This window comes from Octodon degus, unplaced genomic scaffold (genome assembly GCF_000260255.1).
Source record: "Octodon degus isolate 3935 unplaced genomic scaffold, OctDeg1.0 scaffold00030, whole genome shotgun sequence".
In the NCBI taxonomy this organism is placed as follows: domain Eukaryota; kingdom Metazoa; phylum Chordata; class Mammalia; order Rodentia; family Octodontidae; genus Octodon; species Octodon degus.
The window spans coordinates 3,776,655-3,800,254 of NW_004524606.1; the positions used below are offsets into that span (position 1 = coordinate 3,776,655).

General features: G+C 38.2%; 1 protein-coding gene and 1 non-coding gene across 4 annotated transcripts in view; both read left to right on the top strand.

Annotated features, from left to right (window-relative positions):
* Window positions 1–23,600, top strand: part of Slc25a26 (solute carrier family 25 member 26) — a 159,317-nt gene that overhangs the window by 115,922 nt on the left and 19,795 nt on the right. For 2 of the 3 annotated variants that reach the window (XM_004629481.3, XM_023713342.1), the window contains one exon: window positions 15,055–15,099. The exons of the other annotated variant lie outside the window; for it this stretch is intronic. In XM_004629481.3, the coding sequence (XP_004629538.2) occupies window positions 15,055–15,099 (45 nt within the window). The remainder of the gene's footprint in view (window positions 1–15,054; window positions 15,100–23,600) is intronic. 3 annotated transcript variants of the gene reach the window in all.
* Window positions 2,248–2,354, top strand: LOC111816345. The gene has a single exon (XR_002820760.1). It is a non-coding gene; the product is annotated as a U6 spliceosomal RNA (small nuclear RNA).

Sequence of the window (23,600 nt, forward strand, 5' to 3'; positions counted from 1 at the left end):
CTCTCTCTCTCTCTCTCTCTCTCTCTCTCTCTCTCTCTCTCTCTCTCTCTCTCTCAAATAAATAAATAAAAATTAAAAAAAAATGTTTATCACTTTGGGCATTCCATACATTTTCATTACACTAGTGATACCTTTATTTTCTCTGTTCTTATAATTAGAAGCACTTACATGTTATTCATTATTTTAAAATAAAGTATCTGTGAAAATCCTCCCAACTTGACTTTTCTATGTAATTGGGTCCCTTGTATTTCTTGCCTGCAGGCTTCATAGTAAGGTGAGGCTTTCATAGTAGTTTCACTTTCCTTTTCTACTCCCTCACTCTCAGCTCAGAAATTTAGGATATTTTTGCTCCAAATATGATTATCCCTTCTCCGAATTCTTCCATATTCCTGAGACAGTCCAGTACTTCCAGTTCAGTTCTTAATAGCTACTCTCCTGTACATCTTTTTTATTTTAAGATTTCTTATTTAGAATGTTTTATGTGATGCATCATTACTCATTCAAATTAAAAATATATAATAAAATGACCATTTTTCATAATTTAAATATTTTTGTAGTACTAGAGATTGTAGCTAGAGCCTGTACACTGACCTACATCCTGCGCCTTTTTTTGTAGTTCTTGAGACAGAGTCTCTCTTTACTAAATTGCCCAAGCTGGGCTTGGAAGTTGTGGCTCTGTTGGTCTTTAGTCTGCCAGTATGCAGAGATTACAGATATACACCACTGTGTCTGGCTTAAAAGGCTTCTTTTTTTTTTTTTTTGCGGAACTGGGGATTGAACTCAAACCCTTGCGCTTGCCAGGGAAGTGCTTATTCCACTGAGCCTTCTCCCCGGCCTTTCTTTTGCATTTTAGCACCTTTGAAATGAATTGCTTTTGTGCTAAGAGACTGACCTTTGCAATTAGAAATGGTTTCCCAAAATTAGATTTATAATTAGAATGGAAGTGTTCGTACTTTGTTCTAGCCAGTGAATCCAATGAAACACCTACAGATGTATGAAATATGTATATACAGAGAAAGCGAATATGAGCATGTACAAGGCTTATTTCATACTATTATTTTTCTCTTACATCCTTCCTTAGAGGTTTTTCTTATAAATCATTCATTTGTTTGTTTGATTGCTTTGGAAATAGAACCTTGTAGTCTTATGTTGCCGAGCTGTTGTCAAACTTCGGGACTTCAGTGATCCTCTAGCCATAATACCCTGGAGTATCTGTGCATAGAGGGGTACATCACAGGTCTGACTCATTTATTCTCTGATCAGAGTTCTTCTGTGTGGGTAGTACTGCTCCTCCGTAGTTAGGCATATCTGCTTTTCTGAGCAGATGATAGGCGTAGTGTGTGGGCATTGCCATCCAGTGATCTGTGAGAGCCATTGTTCTGGCTTCTGTGGTATGGATGAGAAGTCTGGTGCCTCCCCAAGCTTTCCCTTCTGTAAATTATGTTCTTTTGACTTGCATAAGTTTGTGACTTGTAGAGTTCAAAAGTTTGGGAGAATATGTTCTAGAATGAAGTAAGCTCTTCTACCTGCAGATGAAGGAAGGTCTTCCTTTGGTCCAAACAAATATCTTGCATGTTTTATCACTGCCTCTCCTCTGTCTTTTTATCTTTCCTCTGGTGGGACAGCTAATCATCTCTCTAGATCTGTTCTTCAGGTCTCTCATCTTTTATCTTCTGTCATTATTTTTATTTCTCTACTTTTCTTTTTCCATTTGATCTTCCAGACCACAAATTTGAATCTCTACCGTGATCCCTTTTTTCTTTCATTTAACCTGCTATAGTGTTCATTTGGGGAATTGTGTTCTTCAATGCAGGAAAGCTTTTTTGTATTTTGGTTAAATCTGCCTAACTTTGTTTTCTATTTTTTAGCTAGGCAAGCCTCTTCTCCCTTCATTCCGAGTGATCATTGTCTTTCTGGATGCTTAGACTTAAGTGTTGTCATGTTTCCATGAACTTTCTGGGACTCCACTCTGCACTTGCCTTCGTTGGTTCCAGGAAATAAAGATATGCTGCCCCCACCTATGGATCACCAGGTGCCTGTGAGCCAGGTTTTATCTTAGATCCATTAACGAATACTCCTTGTTTCTGGGTTCTGACCACCTGCCTAGACCTGGAACATAGAAAAACCCATATATTCTAGTTCTCTGTAATTAAAGGAGCTCTTTTGGTGTGTTTCCCCTCTGTTTTGTTCTTTGCAGGCTTCTGACCTGCAGTCTTTCTCAGCAGATAGCTTTAAAAGGGCAGTGGAGTGCTTGCTTCAGCAGCACATATACTAAAATAGGAATGATACAGAGAAGATTAGCATGGCCCCTGCGCAAGGATGACACGCAAATTCGTGAAGCGTTCCATATTTTTAGATTTTTGAATCTAGCAGTTAATTAGAAAGATTCTCCCTCTGACTAACTATATATACTGATACCTGTGAAATAAGCAATGCACTGCTGATGGTAATCTGTAATAGTAGTTTCATGCTTGGAGTGCCTGTCATTCTGGTCTTCTGAATATGGGCTGCTTGTCATGACATGCCAGTTGCTGCTGTGCTGTCTCTCAGGTAGATGATTGTTCAAAAAGAAGGGGGTGGTGAATGAAGGCAAGAGACAGGAAAAGGAATATTGTGGGACTGTCCTGCTTCAAGGTTGTATATGGTTATATTTTTGGACTTATGTGTAAACATAAGAAGTATATAATTCTTTATGCCTATTTTAAAAAATATATTCTAATTTTTAAATGTTTTTTCATCATATTCTGTAGGGACTTAAAGTTCAACATATCAATACTTGATGAAAAATACCTGTTCCATGTTATGCCTAAGATGTTTGATATTCAGACAGATAGTGAGGTTAAGCTTAACAGCCTAGGTTGTATGGTAATAACAATAAGCTTGTCTTCTGGATGGTTAACAACCTAAGTTTGCAGACCAAAATTAGAGAAAAAGGAGGGCCACAAGGAAAGCCAACATTTTAGCCCTAGCCTTCCAAGGTCAATTAAGACTCAGGACATATGAGAACTTGTACTGTAAAGTCACATACCTCGGTAGTGTCCCCAGTTTTCTGATCAAAAAGATTATGGGGCCAAAGAGGAAAGTGATCGATGATGTAGAGTGTGCCTAAGGAGAGTCACATGGAGAGAAAACACTCTCTCAGGTTTTCACAGAGAGCACATTGGCCAAGCAATGGCCGTGACTCATCCACATGGCTGACACTGACAAAGGTTCTACAATGTGAGGTACAAGATCTCAGGATAAATTCTGAGGGGATTTCACTGACCTTATCAGACCCAAAAGCTGCAACTCTTGTTGCATAGGTCCTGCTTTACCTTGGTCTTAACCATCCAGCAGAAAAATGAAGTATAAGATGTAAAGCCATGGTGTTATGTTGAGCTGTAGGGGACTCAGGTTAACAATTTCTGACATTGCCAGTGAAGCAGAAGACCCAATACTATTATGGACTACTGAACTCTTGTAGACTATTTTGCTGAGTTTACACACCTATAATATTCAAATAATGGAACTTAACAAAAGGGGATACAGATGAATGTCCATTTTGTATCTTTGTATTCAAAATGGTTAGGATAGATATATAGTTACATTCTCTTAATGAATAGAGGGATTTGTTCTAATAGTGTTTGTAAATAGGACATAATGTCCGCATCTTCTACAGCAATTAACCACTAGGAAGAATGTATGCAATGTTTTAATTATTGAAACTGACCTACCAATTTGGTTTGAAACTGTCTCATTGCTATTTATTTCTCAATAAAATTATGGGAAAAAAAAGTAAAGCCATGCTGTTATATTGAGCTGTAGGGGACTCAGGTCAACAACCTCTGACATTACCAGTCAAGCGACAGACCCAATACTATTATGGACTACTGGACTCTTTTGAAATATTTTGCTGAGTTCACACACCTATAATATTCAGATAATGGAGCTAAACAAAAAAGGGGATACAGATGAATGTTCACTTTGTATCTGTGTATTCAAAATGGTTAGAATAGATGCATAGTTACATTCTCTTAATGAATAGAGGGATTTGTTGTAATAGTGTTTGTAAATAGGATATCATGTCTGCATCTTGTACAGCAAATAACCACTAGGAAGAGAGATTGCAATGTGGTAATTATTGAAACTGTCCTACCAATTTGATTTGAAACTGCCTCATTACTATTTGTTTCTCAATAAAATCATGGGAAAAAATAAATAAAAGGGCAGTGGATGTAAAAGGAGGTAAGTTCATGTTAGCATCTCCTGGGCTTTTCTTGGGTCTGGCTTTTTTTTTTCCTTCACTTTCTCATTCCCTTAATAGTGATGGATGTGCGTTATATCTCATTATATAATCTGAGTTCCCCTAACTCAGCCTCCTGAGTGTAGGATTATAGGAGTGTACCACCACACCTGCCTTCTATAGTCTTTTGAAGTCTCCACCCAGCTCAGTAGTGTTTTTTGTTTTGTTTAAGTATACTAGAGAATGAACTAAAGACTTTGATGTGCATGGTAGGTGAGTGGTCAACCATTGAGCTACATCCTACCTCTTTTATGTTTTACTTTTGAGACATGGTCTTGCTAAGTTGCCCAGGCCGACTTTGAACTTGTGATCTCCTGCCTCAGCCTTTCCAGTAGATGGTATCGTAGGCGTAGACATACCACCATGCTTAGTTCTGTAGTTTGTCTTTCCTGACTTATCTCTTCATTGGCTGATATTCATGAACTACTGTTTGTAATTAGGGGCAGCCAATCATTATTTGTGGTAGAGTATTTGCAACTTGTCAGATGAGTCCCAATCTACAACACAAGTAAGGCAGCGTCGTGAGGTAGGTTATCTAATTTATCTCATGCTGTAAACTCTATCCAGAATTATTCTTCTGGAAGTACATGTATAGATCTCAGTGCCTGGGCTTTAATGTTGTTTTCTATCACAAAGTTAACTGGAAACACATTTAGCATGTTCATGACCTGACTGTAAATTATGTCTCGCTGCTGGGTGGCTCTGAACCACCAAAGGTACACATGTGACTATCCCATTGGGCAGCAAGGGACAGTCCCATGGGATGGTACAAGGTACCAATGGAACAGTTATGCTATATCACCAGTAGTGCAAGCCTGTGAGAATGTGTCAAGGAGTGGGTTCCCAAGCTGGTATTTTCTGAAACATGTGTATGTGCATGTTATCTAGCCTGCTGGCTTAACTAACAAATATAACGAATGGGATTTGTTTTCATATATTTTTCCTCTTGTATATAATTAACATTGACTTCTTTTTCTTATTTGCTCTTAAAACATTATTCTAGCAAATATTTGTATATCATTAGTTAAGTGGAAGGAACATCCAGAGCCAGGAGACCTGTGTTGTACCTGGATTCTGCCACCAGCCTTACTTTCTTTCTTCCTGTTTGGCCTTTACTGCATTCACTTGGGCACTAAATATTTATTGCACATTCTCTTATCCAAAATGCTGCATGTGATGAGAAGTAAGCCAGATACTTGCACTTGCCTGAGCTCATCAGGCTTGCTGTCTTCCTTCTTTGCTCCCATCACCACTTTTTTCTTCTCCTGCCCTCTTTGTTGCTTTCTAAATAAACCAATGCTAAAATGTGCAGCTAGAAGGAAGAAGAGTCGTATGTGGAAAAATCAACTGTACTGGTAAGGCCATTCTCAACTACAGGAAAAGTCTTAAAACAGCCTACTTGTACTTTGTCCAGGATTAAATTTGCTTGCAAATTGCAACTGGAAACATCTATTTCCTCACTCTGTGCAAATGCTCTGCCATCTTGACAGGAAAAAATACTCATTTTAGAATTTCTGAGTCTCAAGCACTGCCTTTAACTGTCTCCTTGCTGTTTTCTGGAGGACTTACAGCAGCACTGCTTAATGTACTGTTAATCACCATGCAAAGAACTGCAAATGAATTTTATTTACTTATTATGCACAAGAAGGAATTTTCAGGTTTCCTTAGCAAGACTCATCCTAATTTGCTATGTGGTTATTTTGAGAATTGTGATTCACATTTCCTTCCAAAAGCTAGTGAAAATAAATGAATAGCCAAAGGAGTTGTTGTATATGTGTGTGTGTGTGTGTATTATGTTGTGTGTATTTTCTTATAGATTAACAGATATTTTTATAGGTGGATGCTGGGAATTGAACTGGGGCTTTGCCACATGGTAAACCCACATTCTACCTGTGAGCTGAAGCTTCAGCCCCTATACTAGTAAATTTTTAAAGAGCTCTTTCTATGGTTTTGTTTTTTAAGAATTGCTCCAACTGACAGAAATAGTTGTTTCTTAGATTTTAAATGTTGGGTACAACACGTATGTGCTTGTGAAATGTTTGTACAGGTTGAGTACTCCTTTTTTGAAATGCTTGGAACCAGAGTGTTTTTGAATTTTGAAATATTTGCATATTCATAACAAGATATCTTTGGGATAGGACCCATGTCTGAACATGAAATTCATCATATGCACATAGCCTGAAGGCAATTTTATGCAGTTTTTGTACTGCACCTGTGTTTTGACTGTGACCCATCACATGAGGTCAGGTGTGGAATTTTCCACTTGTAGCATCATGTCTGCATTCAAAAAATCTCTTGATTTTCCAGCATTGCAGATGTCAAATTTTTGAATTAGGGGCACTCATTCTGTATTTTGCTCAGACAGACATAGGTTGGTAATTTGTCATGCCAAATTGCACTTTTAGGCTTCCAGATGTAGGATCATGTCTTAAAGTAAGTATTGAATATTAGCTGTAGAGTCAGTTAGTATCAAATGGAGTATTTTGTGGTTTTCATTTTGACTGATTAAACTTGAGACCTAAAAGTTTAATATACCTGAATGTTAATACTAGACATTTTCTTTTCTTTGCTTTAAACAGTTTATTTAACTGAAATAGACTGTTTGTTTCTGAAGTGACTTCCATTTATTTTGATACATCTTTTCCCCATAATGATTTACAGAATCTTCAAGCCAATATAAATGTTTTATAAAATATTTGAATTTTGGGGTATATACCTGCATAATACCTCAGCAACATCTTTCAGCAAGAAAATACTGCATAGTAAAAGCTAGGCACAATTACTAGGTACAGTGAAAATCTGTTGCAAATATTTCTGAGGTAAGAAGGCACCACATACCTATTCAACTAAGAAAACCTCCCTTACAACACAGGATGATTTTATTTTTACATAGGACCTAGAACACTTAAGCTGCCAATTAGGTACTGAATGGCAGAGCAACACCCCAGTTTATGCCATGAATTCATAGGGAATAGGTTCCAACCACTCAGGTTCCTTTCCATTGGTCCTCGCAAAGTGTGCTTCTCTGGGAGGGGCAGGCTGGCGCTTCAGTTAAACCCAGGTACCTTTCTCTTTGGCTTCCTTCTTCTGATCATTTTCCTTGACACATTTCAGAAATCTATCATGAATTTTTGAGTGTTTAATATGTTCAATACACACATTAATCCTCTCTGCAGGTATCTTGCCCTTAACTTGCTTGTTCACAAAAATGCCAACAGCATTCTGGGTAACGTTGTAGACTCTTCCCGTTTTGCCATGGTAACACTTGTGAGGCATTCCTTTTTGCACAGTACCCATTCCTTTGATGACTACAATATCACCCTTTTTGTAGATTCACATATATGTGACCAAAGGAATAACCCCATGTTTTCTAAAAGGCCTGAAAAACATGTACCAGGTTCCCCTCCTCTTGCCCTTTGTGTTAGTCATTTTGGCAAATTACTGGAAGATGGCGGTTCTGGCTGAAAAGTCTGGACATTTCTTAAGAATTATAAATGTTAGGGTATTAGCTTACCATGTTGTTAGGTATGTTCATAAATAACATGTTTATAGTCTATGGTGTGTCTAAAATGATTTTTAAAATAGTGTATTAAAGGAAAACTTGGAAATAAGCCATTAATAAGGGATAGTGATATATTATGCTGGATTCAGAAAGATTAAATTAATCAACATGAACGTATCTCTAATTTATTGCTTAGGAAACTAAATTTTGGAACTTCTTGTGTACTAATGTTTAATCCAGAAACTGAAAGCTAAGTGTGTTGAGATAGATGAGAAGATATGTCCCAAACTACAAATGACAGTTACTTTGCCTGGACTTCATTCCTTTGCATTTGAGTATCAGGTTTTTCTTTCCTCTGTTGAATGGTCTTGGTATCATTGTTGAAAACTACTTAGCAATGTATTTGTGATATTTCCAGGCTCCTCTTTGTATCCTGTTGATCTGTATATGTGTCTTAATGCTACTACCAAACTACTTTGCTCCTTGTAGCTTTTCAGTAATTGCTGAAATCTGCAAGTACGAGACCTCCAACTCTTTTTATTTTTAGGTTATTGTGAGTCCCTTATAATTCCCTGTGATTTTCAGGGTAGGTTTTTCTGTGTTTATAAAATATACCTTTGGGATTTTTCTGAATAGTACTTTTTGATGAGCACAAGTTTTAAACTTTGATCATATGTAACTTCTAAATTTTATGGGGTTTGCTTCTTGTCTGAGAAATTTCTTCTTATCTCATGTCACCAACATATTTTCTTTTGCAAGCTATGTAGGTTTAGTTTTTATGTTTAGGTGTATGATGTATCCATCATTGCTTTTATGCTTATGAGCGCCATCTTACACGTACGGATAGTCGTTCTAATCCTGTTTATAGAAAATACTTTTTTTGAATGTTCTTCTTTCCCATTGATTTGTCTATACATGTTGTTTTGATCATTACCCTGCTTACTAGAGTTTTATAGAAATCTTAAAATTAAATATTGTTAGGACTCTACCTTTGTAATTTTTTATGATTGTTGTAGCCATCCCAGGTATTTCACATTTCATGTAACTGTTAGATTCAGCTTGTCAGTATATGTTTTGTAAAAAAGAAGAAAGTGCTGGGATTATGGTTGAGAATGTATTCAGATTAAAAGGTATTTGGGGGAAAATTGAAATCTTAGAAACATTGACTTTTCTAGTCCTAAATAGCATATTCTCCCTATTTAGATTATGTTTAATTTCTATTAATGATGCTTTAAAACCTTTAGTGCAAGGATCCTACAGGTCTTTTGTTAATCTTAAGTAATTGTGTTATTGCAATGCTATTATAAGTAAAACTGGTTCTTAATATATAGTTTTTCAGCAGCTGGTATTTAGAAATTCTGTTGATACATGCCTGAACACACACACACACACACAGAGCTATATATGTATACACACACACATTTATGTAGAGAATCATAATTGCCTGATTGCACTGAAATAGTGACACTTACTTTTGGGTTTTAGAAGTAGAATGAAGTACTAGTGAAGACTAATTTTGGCCTTGCCATTATATTCATTACAAAATAGCATTATGAAACCTACATACTGGCATATAAATTGATAGACTGGAGCTACTTCCACCTAGGTAAAATTACCATGATGATTCTGAAGAATGCAGAAAGAGGAAAATCTTATCATACTTATGTACAGTGTATTGAGTCCTTCCTGTGTTTTATGAACTGAGGTAGTAATTGGTGGTACCCTTAGTGTTTGGCCCTTGCAGTATAAAAGATTTACCTGGCAGTCACTTTCATCTGTTTTTCCTATTAGGATTTGTTTCTTTTCTTTTTTATTTATGTATTTAGGACAGGGTCTACAGAGTCTCACTACACAGATCATATTCATACTGATCTTCTTGTTTTCTGCCTTCCAAGCAGTGGGATTACAAGCACACACCACCACACCCATTCTCAGTCACCGTCTCAACGCAACCTGGGCACAGGGCCATAGGTTTTGTTTCTTTTAGGTCTATATTGTGCTGTCTTTGGAAACATGTTACAGGAATTTTTGTGTATCTTATGGACCTAAGAAGTAATTCACTTTCAGTATTTCCCCTTTTAAGTTTCTTTTATTAGATAAACATTCTTTTCCCTATGTGCACTGCACATAAATAGATTGTACTGTAGTTGTCGAATTTTTTTTTTTTTTTTTTTTTTTAAGTACACAGCTGTATTCTCATCACTTGTGGGAGGCTGCGGCAGGAGGATGGAAAGTTGCTATTACAACTGCGCAACTTATCAAGATCCTGTCTGAAATGAAAAATAACAAGATATAACCCGGTGGTATGGCAGCCCTGGGTTCAGTCCCCAGTCATTCAGTCAGTCAGTTGTCTGTTTGCAAGTGTGAGACCTCCAACTCTTTTTATTTTTAGGTTATTGTGAGTCTGTCTGTCTCCCTGTCTCCCTGTCTGTCTCCCTGTCTGTCTCCCTGTCTGTCTCCCTGTCTCCCTGTTTCCCTCCCTCTCTCCCTCCCTCCCTCCCTCCCTCTCTCTCACTCTCTCTCTTTCTCCCTCTCTCTCACACATACACACAAGCAAAATGTATTCACTATTGAAAATATTTAGTGAGACATCAAATAAAAGCAGACTAGCTTTGAATAGTTCTCATATGTATTTTTGATTTTTTAAAGAATAATAGTCACTTTGACCGGGCATAATGATGCAGATCTGTAATCCTAGCACTCTGGGAGGCTGAGACAAAGGATCACACATTCAAACACTGCCTAGGAAACATAGCAACTTAGTGATACCCTCTCTCAAAATAAAAAAGGACTGGAGTTGTAGCTCATTGTGAAATGCCTGGGTTCAATCCTCAGCACCTGTAAACGTCAAAAAAAGGAATGGTAGTTACTTTGGGGCAAATTTTTATACTTCTCCATTTGTCCTGGTTACCACTGGGGTTGGATGGGAAAAGGCATTGCTATCCATGGGGCACTAGAATGGAGAACCTTAAATCAAAATAGGAATTTGGAAATTGATGCAACAAAGGAGAGACTTGCTGTGACTAGTATAGAGAGCCCCTCCCAGTCCTCATCACAGCCCAGGAATTCTGTAATTGTAATCCCATGGAAGTTATTGGATTCCTACGAATTAATTCCAATCTCCCATTCCCAGTGCAACTCACAACATAAAGAAAGACAATAATGTATCTATCCAAAATGGTGGGGAATCAAGGGGGTCCTGAGTCTGGCTACAATGATGGCTAACCTGAATGAAGGCCCAGGACCAAACCCAGATTTTATTACTTTATGAAGAAGGGAGTGATTTGAGGATGAGTGACTGTGAGAATTGTGGGACACACATAAGTGCTCTGAGCTGGGCTAGGTGGGAGGCATGATAGTACCTCTGCAGTATGCAGAGAGAAGGGTGTGTGGAAAGAATAACCTGCATAACACAATTGAGGCAGTATATGCCCTTTTAGGGGTCGTGCTTCAGCTCTGGTGTGTATGTAGCCTTTTATATCTTGGGAAGTCATATCCTGTTATCTCGAGGCTTGTGTGGAATATAGCTTTCCATCCTGCTGGTTCACACATGTTTTATTTGGGAGCAACAAGAGTCGGGGAAAACACTGCCCTGTTGTCTTTGCTTCAAAGACTGTACGTCAGCACCTCACCTGGGCTTAGCTGCATTGCTTAAAGCCAGCTGAAGGGATAAGGAAAAGTCCTAGACAGCTCTGTTCACATCAAGACCTGGAAATGGGGTCAAGTTCAGCTAAAATGGAGGCAGTTGCTCCTTCTTCGAGAAGAGTCACCCAGGTGGTCATTCACAGATCACTTGTGGAGATGGTTGAACTTGGAATGCGCTGGTACCTGGACCTACACCTCAGTGGCAGAGCTACCTTTTCCATGCAGTGCTTCAAATACCTTGTGATTTGAGGTCTTGCACATCCTTTTTTAATTTTAAGCAATCAGTGCTGTAGTATTATTTATGCCAAATGTGATAACTTTCACAGCTTTTTAAATGTACTTCCTAGTTCTTTAAGCTTCTTGGGACACTCATATTGCATTCATTGCAGCTTCCAGTCAAATTTTATTTATTTTAAAGAATGAATTCGTGTTCTGATGTGATCTTTCATTGAAATGTAGAGTTTTAGAGGTCAGTGTTACATTAGAAATAGTAACTTCACATCCTCTCAGCTACATTACAAATCACTTCTCTATTTATTAAAGGACCACAAAGGTACAGATAGTTATTTCTATATCACAGAGTTGGAAATATTGATTAGCTTTATGCATAATTCAGGTCTGGTAGTTAATGATAGATAAAGCATGCTTACAGTTAGTAATGGTGATGCTATTAGTGATGCCCAGCACTTGCTGCCCCTGATTGCGACACCCAGATTTCATTTTATTTCCTCTGCCTGCGTCCTCACATGTACTGTGCTGTAGAAGTTGCTGTGTTGACTTGTAGCAGGTCTTCCCTTACCTCTTGCCCCTTTGATGGTAGCCGCCTTTGCTGCCACTCACTTATTAGTGCCCTGGGTCTTAATGGCCTTATTGAAACAAAACATCTTACATGCAGGCATTAAATAGGTCACAACAGTGAGCCATTTTGTAACTCTCTGAAGGCTGCATTCCCCACTGTGGGGAGAAGTGTTCGTGGAACGGCATAGCTGTGATTGCTGGCAGGCTGCCTTCCACATGTGAGGGACACATTTCTGTACTTGCCACTTTGGAAAGTGAACGACAAGTGTGCAACACAGTTTTGACTTGAACATAGGAAAAATTTTTCACACATCAAGAATTTATCTTATAAATGGTATTTCATTCCTAGAAGCCAGAAATAAATGTGATTATTTAAACATTTACAGTACATTTAATTTCCTTAAACTGTCAGTTCATCTTGTTTGAGTGTAATACTAGGATTTACTGTTGGCTTACTTTTTAAAATAAATAACCAGTGGAATAGTTTGGCCATTCCAAATATGCAATTTTTAAATTATTTAAACTGAAGGAACAGTCTAATAACTTTCAATAGAAGAAAATTGATCAAATGTTCCTCCACCGAATTCAGAATCTAATAGCAATATCAAATAAGTTCAGGTAACATTTAGTGCAGTTTTATGGGTTAAGACATGAATATTCTAGCAAAAATCATCCCAATACATTGTAATGCTTTTTTCATCATATATATATATATATGCATATATATAATATTTACAGTCTTATTAAATGTGGTATATTAACTTTTGAGAGAGAAGAAAACATGATCTATCTCTTGGATGTATTTTATCATAACATTTTTTAAAACTTAGAAAAAGTTTTAGAAGCCTATTATATCATCAGATTTGCAGTTTTGTCAACTTAATTAGAAATACATCTGTTTAGTTTCAGAATGGCCAGTGTCAGGTGATTTCATGTTTTTTGGTGACCAAGGAAGAAAAAAAAAGAAAATCTAATCTAAATTTAATTCCTCATGTGGGACTTTTGACATTCACAGTGGGAATCTGCTCATGTATGACGAGGTCAGAGTTTTCTGAGATCATAGTTGGCTGTATTAATCCAGGCTGTTGGCATCGTTTTCATCTCACTGACACCTTGTCTTAGTTGCTTTTCTGATCCATGAGTGCACGATACCCGACAACTATAATTTACAGGAGGAGAAGTGTACTTGGGCTTACAGTTTGTAGAAGTTTCAGCTCCTGCTTGTCTGGCTCATGGCAGAGTAGCATCACAGAGGAGAAACTTTATATCATGCTGACAGAAGCAGAGAGCCAGGGGAAGAGCCAGACTTAGCCTTCCACTCTGCACAGCAGCCCAGGCTCTAGCCAGGCCCCACCTCCTCACAGCAGGTGGGGTACAGTGCCTCAGCAACCCACTCACCTTCTGAGGGCCCTGCCTGTAACCCCATGAAGCTCTAGGAGGATGTCGAGATATAAAGTATAATACACTTCTGAAAGAAAGGTTTTCTTGCTGTGGGTGCTGCTGTACTCAGGGCAGTTGTTGGACTGTCAGAGATGGTGCCTGACTTTAAATTTCTAAATACATATCAATATTTCAGAAATAACGTAATGCCCTTAATTCTGTTGGAGGTAAGAGCTCTTCATATGACTGTACATAAGGGTACTGTGGCCCTGGCATGCTGAAGGCGCTGTCAGTGCCAGCACAGACCCTGGCCAGTGGACGGTAACTAGATGGATTACTAAGCTGACAGCGAGTCTGCTGCAGTTCAGTCCTTTGTTTTTTACGAAATACAAAGGCTTTTTTAGAATTTCAGAAAATTGAATAGCAAATCCATTGTACTCTGAGTGAATTTGTATTTAGAGAGATACTGTTAGCTTTCTCTTTGGTGCTGTATGAATACCAACGTCTTCAGGCATGTTTTATGGCTGCTCAGGTCCTAGAGAGAGAGGGCAGTAACAGTACTGGCTGCCTTACACTGGCGTTAAGAGGAGTCAGTGGCATAGAACGAGAAAGACCTAATAATTTTAGCTTGTGTTGTCAGACGGCTCACTGTAGTTACTTCCTGTATAAGTCTGTGATGACCTCTCACAATGGCCCTGGGCCTCTGTGAGGAGTCAGGCCCCATCTGTGTGGCGACTGCTCCTCCAGCCTCCAACTCCAGGCCAGGCTGCTGTGTCCTGGAGTCCTCATGCTTGACGTATTCTCGCCAGTGGCTCTGTCCCTGTTCGCTCTTCCCTCCATGCCCTCTGCGTACATACTCCTACCTTCTTCCTGTTCTCTCCCTCTCCTTTCCTTTCCCTCCTCTTCCCTTTCTCCTTTTCTTTACTCTTCTCTCTTTTCTATCCCCTTCTTCCTCTCTCCCCTTCTCACTCTTCCTCCCTCCTCTTTTCACCCTTCCTGTTCCTCTCCACTGGCCTTTTCTTTCTTCCCCTCCTGTCTTCCTCACCTTGTGTTCCCTTCCTGCTCTCTGTGGGCTGCCCCTTTCCGCTCTTTATCCCTCCACACTCCCTCCTCCACCTTTTGTTTTATTTTGTTTTTAAATCCTAATTCTTTAAGCACTAAGCTGGGGAGAAGCCCTAACTCCAAAGTAGAAAAGGTCAAGTCTTTGCACTTCACTGAGAAGCACAGCATCATTTTATGTGCTTGGGCTCCACAAGTTGTGGATCTACAGTTTACAGTTATGATTTACTTTTTTTTTTTTTTTTTTTTTTAGTGTGTATGCTTACCTGTGAGTTTCTATGTGTGTGTATGTGTATGTGTTAAGTAATTATAGGTCTTATTATGATAATGCCTCTAGGTAAACAATGGTTTTTCTAATATGAGTATTTTTTTTATTCTCTACTTCCAGATTCCTTTTTCATTAGTCCAGTTTCCATTGTGGGAGTACTTAAAGGTATGTTGAAAATCTATATAACAAATCCCCAACAGTTTGAGTATGACAGAGCATAGTACAATATTGACTAGAAGTTTAAAACCTCAAAATAACTTCCATATTGTTCTTGTTTACCCAGTGGAATTTTATTTCACTTTACTCTGTGTGTGTGTGTGTGTGTGTGTGTGTGTGTGTGTGTGTGTTTGTGTGTGTTTGTATGCACAAGGTAAAGAATAACAATGAAGATTAAGTGTGAAAGCAAAGCAGGACAGACCCTGAGTAGCAAGACCTGCTCCACAGGTCAGAGCAGGCCAAGGGAGGCAGCAGGGCCTTAGGGGCCTGACTGTTCTTCAGTCCTCCTGCTGACCTGCCCACTCCCACCTGCCTTTAGTAGGACTCGAAGCTGCCAGTGAAAAGCAGCAGAATGTGGGGGCTTAGGAGGAACCCTGGGGAAAGCCATTTGTTCACAAAGAAACACAGTGCTGACCTGTGTTCACAGTATGCATGAGTGTTACATTAGGTTTTCATCATCTGATGCAGTGATACTGAAAATTGTGACTCATGATAGGAATTGAGTCTTTACCAACATATCACAGATACTGTTTGTTTGTTTGTTTGTTTGTTTGTTTGTTTTTTAAAAGTAACTGTTTGAGGACTTTTAACAATAGTAGGGAAAAGTTTGTATTGTAAAACCTCAGTACTTGCGCATATTTGTGTGTATCTATACTGGCTTGCAATGTAAGATGTGTTTCTTGCTAGAATAATGGTCAGGAAAGACTGAAAGCCATTTTTCAAATGAAAACAATTTATAAATGACCAAACTGGAGGCATTAGCTAGCTCAAAAAGCAATGAATTGCACCTATAATTTTGTAGTCATTATTGAAGCGGTGTGTGTACAAAACACCTTTTGAAAAATATCCTGAAAGTTATTTGGACTCTGAAATTATTTTGAGGAGATGTACTATATACTGCAGGTTAATAAATTGAGTAAAACATTATTCTTCAACTCTAGAATCTTGAATATTAAGAAACATTTCTTACAAGTGATTTTAAGCAGTAGTACTGTTTTCTGACAGTTTTTTGGGGTCTTGTGTTATGTTGGTTTTATTTTCCCATTTCCTCCGTGGTACATGATGAAAATAGATTATTCAGGCAGTGTTTCAGGCATGACGAAGCTACCCAGTGAGGTCACATTCCACCAGCATACCAGTTCTTTCTAATATGTGACACAAGAACAATGAAGCCAACAGCTGTTCCACAAACAAGACTCGCTTTATTAGTTCTTCAATAACCAGCATTCACACAGATTCTACACACTCTGACATTCTGATGCCTAACTCAGTGAAGGAATGTTTTGAGGTCCAAAGATGGAAAAGACATGGGATTTATTTCTTTCCAATATTAAGGACATTTGTAGAATTCTAGCTGGTTAAGAAATGTCTTGAATTTTTCAGAGTAAACAATACTGTTTTATTTTTTATTTTTCTAATTTTGAATTTAATTAAAATTAGTCTAATTTGAATAACTCTAAATATATACCCTCATCTTCCATATGCATTTCTTTTTATTGGTATGCATTTCGGTATATGGTGATGGCATTCCTAATGCAGAGCTAGTACATGTATATAGTACATCTTAATCCTTTTTTTCATCTCCCTCCGTGCTTCTCCCAAAGCTCTTCCTCTGTCTCTTGGTCTCCTTCCCATTTGCAAAAGATCCAGCTCACTATGTAGTATTTTCTCGCTTTATTTTGCTCTTTAGTCATGCATGCTTCAGGTTTCTCACATAAGAGAAACCATGAGGTGTTAAAACTGGTGTGTCTGTTTCATTTCGTTTAACATTATGGTCTCAAAGTGAATCCATTTTCTTACGATGACTCATTTATTATTCATTACAGCAGAGTGTATAGTTGTGTATAAATTGCCACATTTTTTTTTTGCCTATTCTACTGATGGATTTATAGGCTGTTTCCACCATTAAGGTCTTATAAGTTGTAGTGCTATAAACATGGGTATCACTATCATATGATGTCTTTAACCCTTTCAGGAAGAGATGTAAAGGAGGAGGGAAAAGCTACTTTAAATGGAATTTTTCTTTTTAGTTTTTGAGGAATCTCCATACTGATTTCTGTGATGGTTATACTAGTTTACATTCCCACCAACAGTAAAGAAAAGTTCCTTTATTGGCAGCCTCTGTAGTATTTGTTATTATTTGATCTCTCTCTCCCTCCTTCTCTCCCTCCCTCCCTCCCTCTTTTCTTTCTCTCTCCCTCCTTTTCTCCCTCCCTCTCTCTCCTCTTTCTTTCTTTCTTTCTTTCTTTCTTTCTTTCTTTCTTTCTTTCTTTCTTTCTTTCTTTTGGTAGCAGATATTTTATTAACTGACCAAATCATAAAAATACCATGGTACATACCTTAGTTCATCCTTCTAATAAGCCTGTTGATCTGGTCTTCCCTATTTCCAGCATCTCCACCTTCCACAAAATGAGTGGTCGTTTTCTTCATTCCATCTTGTGGAGATGATAACTTGAATGGCCACAGAAAGTTATTTGCCTCTTTGAAGTGTTTTCCAACAGTGTAGATCTCATGAATCAGATCCTCCATGCAGATGATACCGTCTTTACCAAGAGATCGAGCAATCAACGAATTATCTGTCAAGGCAATTCTCTTCTTACTGCTTTTGCCATAGCCACGCTTGTATATTAGTTCATTCACTGACTTCAGGTTTGGGTGCCCCATGCAATGTATGGCTCCACAATTCTCAGCATGTTAATTGAAGCCTCGTTGAGCTTAATGAAGGTACCACTGAAGATTTGGCGAAGGCAAAGAAGCTGCAACACCTTGTGGACCTTTGAGCTCACACCACTGATACCCCTGATCTGGATGACAAATGCCAGTTTGGGCTGGGCAGGGACATAGAAGTTGCCAGCTTTTCTCGCCTTTCTAGCCATTCAGATCTCAGTTCTGTACATCTGTCTGTACTCCTTATGATAGTGCCTGACTTTCTTATAGATGAGCTTTCTCCTCACCTTGCAAAGTGTCTTCTGGACAAACTTCTTTCTCAGGCGCTGTACCTTCAACTCTGCAAAATGGCTTTGCTTTTTCTTAAGGTTTTATGCCACAGCAGGAACCTTCTTTTTCTTCTCTTCTACATCCTCCATAGTTCCAGCTGGAAGAGGATTATTTGATTTCTTGATGATTGCCATTCTTTCTGGAGTAAGGTAGACTCTTAGTGCTCCTTTCATTTCTATCTCTAAGGGCCAGACACATTGAACAGTTTTTAATGTATTTATTGGCTATTTATTTGTACTTCTTTTTCTGAGAAGTATCTATTCATTTCAGTTGCCTGGTTTTTTTTAATTAAAAATGGAATTTCTTTCCATTTTCTGATATCCTCTTTAATCTCCTTTTTCAGAGTACTGTAGTCTTTGTTGTAGAAACCTTTCTCTTCCTTGGTTAAATTAATTCCTAAGTATTTAATTTCTCTTGATGCTGTTGTGAATGGTGTTGTTTTTCTAATTTCTCTTTCAGTGAGTTCATTATTGGTGTACAGGAACACTATTGATTTCTGTATATTGTTTTTCTGTCCTGCGTTACCCTGATTCCAAAACTAGGAAAGGACCCAACCGAAAGTGAGAGCGAGAGAGTGAGCAAGCACATTATGGAATTTGGTTATTAATTCAAGGAATTTTTTCTTGAAATTCTTTTTGAGTCTTCTAATAAAGGATTATGTCATCTACAGATAATGATACTTTGACTTTTTCCTATCCATATTGTCTCTTTTATGTCTTTCTCTTGCCTGACGTAATATGTTGAGTATGGTAGTATATTGAACAAGAATGGTAATGATGAACATCTTTGTGTTGTTCCTGATATTAAAGGGAAAGCTTTCAGCTTTTCCCCATTTAATATGATGTTATCTATTGGTTTGTCATAGTTTATACATATTGCATTGGGGCTTTCAAAATTTCTTCAGAGTTTTTATCATTTATGGATGTTACATTTTGTTAGAGCTTTTGTTTATGTCAATTGAGAGAATTATGTGATTTTTGTTCTCTGTTTCTATATGATGCATTACATTTATTGATTTGTGTACATTGAACCATATCTGCATCTCTGGGATAAAGCCTACTTGATCATGATGTGTGATTTTTTTGATGATTTGTTGCATTGTTTGCCATTATTTTGTTAAGGATTTTTGTATATGTATTCATTAAAGAGTTTGACTTGTAATTCATTTTCATTCCTCGCTCATATGTGCTCCCTCTCTCTCGCTCTCATTCTCTCATTTTCTCGCTCTCTCACTTGGTCTCTTGGTTGGGTTTTCTAGTTTTGGGATCAAAGTAATGCTAGCTTCAAGAAGTGACTTTAGGAATACACCTTCGTTTCAATTTCATTAAAATTTGAGGAGTATTGGCATTAGATCTTCCCTGAAATTCTTGTAGAATTCAGCAGTGAATCCATCAGGTCTTGGGCTTTTCTTAGATGGTATTTTGTTTGTTTTTCAATTATTTCTTCAATTCAATTGGTGGTTATTGGATTATTCAGGGATTTTATCTTCTTGGTTCTATTTTGGTATTTAATATGTATGTAAGAATCTACCCATTTCTGCTGGATTTTCAATTTATTGGAGTGCAGGTTCTCAAAGTAGTTGCTAATAATTTTCATTTCAGCTGTATCTGTTGTGATTTTATCTGTTGTGATTTCAACTGTGTCATTTCAAATTGTTGCAGTTTGGATTTATTTTTCATCTTTGGTAAGATCAGTGTCTTAGTTACTTTCATTGCTGCTAATACACAGTGCCCGACCCCCACACATTAAAAGAGGAAATGCAAGTCAGCTCACACTTCGTAGAAGTTCATTCCATAGTCAGATGACTCCCAGAGGTTCTGTATGCCTCACTTACCTGTGTGCTTGATTCTTGCCCCACACTTGGAAAGTTTTCTGCTGTTATTTCTGTAAACAGGTTTTATTTTCCTAAATACTATGTGTGTTTTATTCTGATTTTTCACCAATTCCAAATAATCTTCATCATTTAGAATCGTGTAGGAGCTGCTGAATCTGATTTTCACATCCTCTTGTTCTCATGTTCTCTTGTTTTTCATGTTCTGAATAACTGGTCACCAACATCAGTCCTGTCTTTTGAGTTCTCAGTCTCTGCTCTCACTTTGGTTTCTTGTGTTGCTCATTCTTCAATAGAATATTTAATCTTCTGAATTTCTGTTTGGTATCTTTTTGTGACCCCTGATTCTTTGCTAAACTGGTCATTCATGTTTTGTTCATTTTGTTTCACTCAGCTAAATTTTTATTAGTGTTTTCTGTAAACTCCATCATCATTTTCTTTATTAGGTCTGTTATCTGTTTAGTTGTATTTTCTTTGAGCTTGCCATATGCCTTACAGATCAAATGTTTCTTCTGTTGTCCGCTGTTTTAATATGTTAGCTGTGTGGCTTTTGCTTTTATCCCCCTCTGTGTCCCATGGATCAGCTCTGAGGGAGTTGGAATTTTTTGGAGGCATTTTGTTTTCTTGTCTTCTCTTGTTCTGTTGTTGTGAGGTTTTTTGCTTTGTTTGTTTTTGCACTGAGGTTTGTGGGTTGATTATAGTAGACTTCATTGCCAGTAGGGACATCTCATTAGTTAGTGTCTGCTTTTCATTATATACCTTGGCATGGCTAACTATGAGCCTTTGGATCTTTCTTTATTTGAGATAAGAGGCTGTTGTATATTTGGCCCAGCTCTGAATTTTGTGGGAATGGGCCACAGCATTGTTAACACAAAGACAATCCACATATTGGCATACAAAGAAGACCAATTAATAGCAACAAGTATGCCACCATGGCAATGGCAGTAAAATTAGCAAGCATAAGTAGTCTTAAAGACAAACTGCATATTCACTCCCCATAAGAATAATGTATGACCATTCATCGTAGAAAAGAGACCTATAATTATAATACATTATGGCTTGTGTCTAGGTGTTCCCTAGTGTCTCATGAGTTCATAGGGCTTTTTTCATAAGTGGCTAAATCTAGAGTATGTGATTGATTTATAGTGCAGTGTTGGGATTAAGGGTGGTGGGATTAAGGGTGGGTGATTGCTGGATCAGTCTGCTGATTGGATTGGCACCACCGTAATCCTAGTAGACTGGATACCATATAAGGAACAGAAAGAGACTTGCCTCCCTCCCCCTCCCCGACTCCCACTGTTGCTTTTGCTGTCTTCCACCTCCTTGAACTGTTGTCCCTCTTCCATGGGCCACTCTGCATTGGAGCCAACCAGTCAGGGCCTGAAACCTCCATGAGCTGTGAGCTAAATAAACCTTTCTTCCTGTAACTTGGGATGTCAGGTGTCTTTAGTCACAGCAATAAGAAAAATAAGACATAATGTAAATACTAACACAAAATTTTGACATGCAGTAAATATCTATTAAATGTAGCACCTGTGTCTTCACTACCAGTTTAACACTGTTGCACAGTAGTAGTGTAGGGTTGACTATCTGAAGATTCATAAAGCTTGATAGTTATACTAGTTTTGATAGAGGGGATGGAGAACATGAGAATGAAGAAAAATACTCCACTTCATGCAGTTGGTAGAACATGTTGTCTGCATAGACAGGCTTGCTTGGCAAGTCAGTTCCACTGCGGCATATTAAAGATGGACAGGGTAGTAATAGAGCTAGCGTGTGAGAGTACCTGTGTGTATCTGCTTTGTACCAACCACCTCACTCCCTGAAATTAAATGTGGCACATACTTATGGAAGAAAAGCACCTGAGAAAGAATAAGAATAAACTTATCTTTCCAGATTATCAATGTAAGATGCCAGTTAAGATTTTAGCAAGGACTGGGGGTGTAGTGCAGAAATAGGCTGCTTGTCTAGACTCTATGAAGACCTGGGTTCAGTCTCTAGCACCACAAAAAAAAAAAAAAAGGCAAAGAACAACTAATTCTAGCAAAATCACATTTAAAGGAAGCAAGCACCTTCCCCCCCCTTTTTTTTGGTACTGGAGTTTGAAGAAATAGAAACCTTTTAACAAGTGAAGAAGCAAGAAAATTTGAATTCTTAATTTACATTTTAGAAAATATGAGACACTTCATGGAAAAAGAATTAGAATTCTTCAGCATCTTTTTATTCAAATTATAAAAAATGTGCAGTTTTTAAAAAATTCTAGGCATTGAGAAATCCACTTAAGGAGTGTATTAATTAGAAAAGCATGTCATCCTTTGTTTGCACTGAGATTCATGGAGTAAACACACAATTTAAAACTGTGTTTTATAGTTAAGCTCTCATGGATGGTGTGGAGCAGAGACAGACATGAAACTTGTATGTGGTGATGTATCGGTTTGCAGGCTCTAGTCCCAGCTCCTCAAGAGGCGGAGGATCCACCGAGTCCAGGAGCTGGGGCTGGATGGGGAGCACAGAGAGACCTTGAGTCCTTACCAACAAATCATGCCAGGGCCAAGGAAGGAGACTGAAGATGTAGCTCATGGGTAGAGCACATGCTACATATTACTGCATTTGATCCCTAGCACCAAAAAAAAAAAAAAAAACAGAATGAGAGAGGAAGGGGAGGGGCTGAGAATAAACATCGGGTACTGTGAAGGCCCCAGAGCGTGTGTGGAAGGGAATGGCTTCTGGGAGCCTGTGTTCTGCCCAGCTCTTCAGTGCAAGGTGTGCAGCCAGCTGCAGGCATCCTGCTGCAGCTCGGCTCTTAGCACTCAATGTGTTCCTCCAGTGGGGTTTTGCTGTGCTTTAGGGGGGCCCATCATTTAGATATAGAGGGTTGGGGACTGGGGGTCTTTTGTAAAAATAAACCCAAAACAAAACGACGAAGAAAAAATTTACACCTTCTTTCTTTTAGACATTTTCTTTCTATAAATATGATCCATTAAGAAAATGATTGCTGTGTGAGTCACGTGAGCCTTCTCTGGCCAAATGAAGTGTGAGAAAAAAGCAGTTTTGGCCCCTCAATTTGATCAGATTGTTGTATATATTAAGGCACAATGCCACATGTTACTACTTAGGAAAGCTGGAAGAGAAGAATCTCAAATTCAGTAGCATCAGGGCAGTTTAGTGAAGCCATGCCTCAAAATAAATAACAAGAAGGGGAACTGGGTATAGCTCAGAGGTCTCAAGTACCATCAAAAAATATGGACTGTACAAATATATGCACTTTTAACAAATGTGTACTCTTAGTTCCTTTGGAAGTCTAAGACTCTGCCAGTATTTGATTTCCTTCTTAGCACAGCTCCCTGGAAGGCCACATCAGTCCAGATCAAGTTAAGCCACCACATGGAACCTATTTACCATCAATATAAATTTGAGATTAGGATGGTTGGGCACCCTCAGTTTTTCTATTTTTTACACAAGAGTAAAATTGCCAAGCCCTGTTTAACACTGTCATTATTGATGTCAGTAAAGAACATTTGCCCACCTTTGTGTAAGGACCGGTGTAGGACCCAATGGGCTCTAGAGAGGAAGGATGGTGAAAGCCCCTCCCTCCTATTTTTCTGCTGCTGTGGAAGATGGA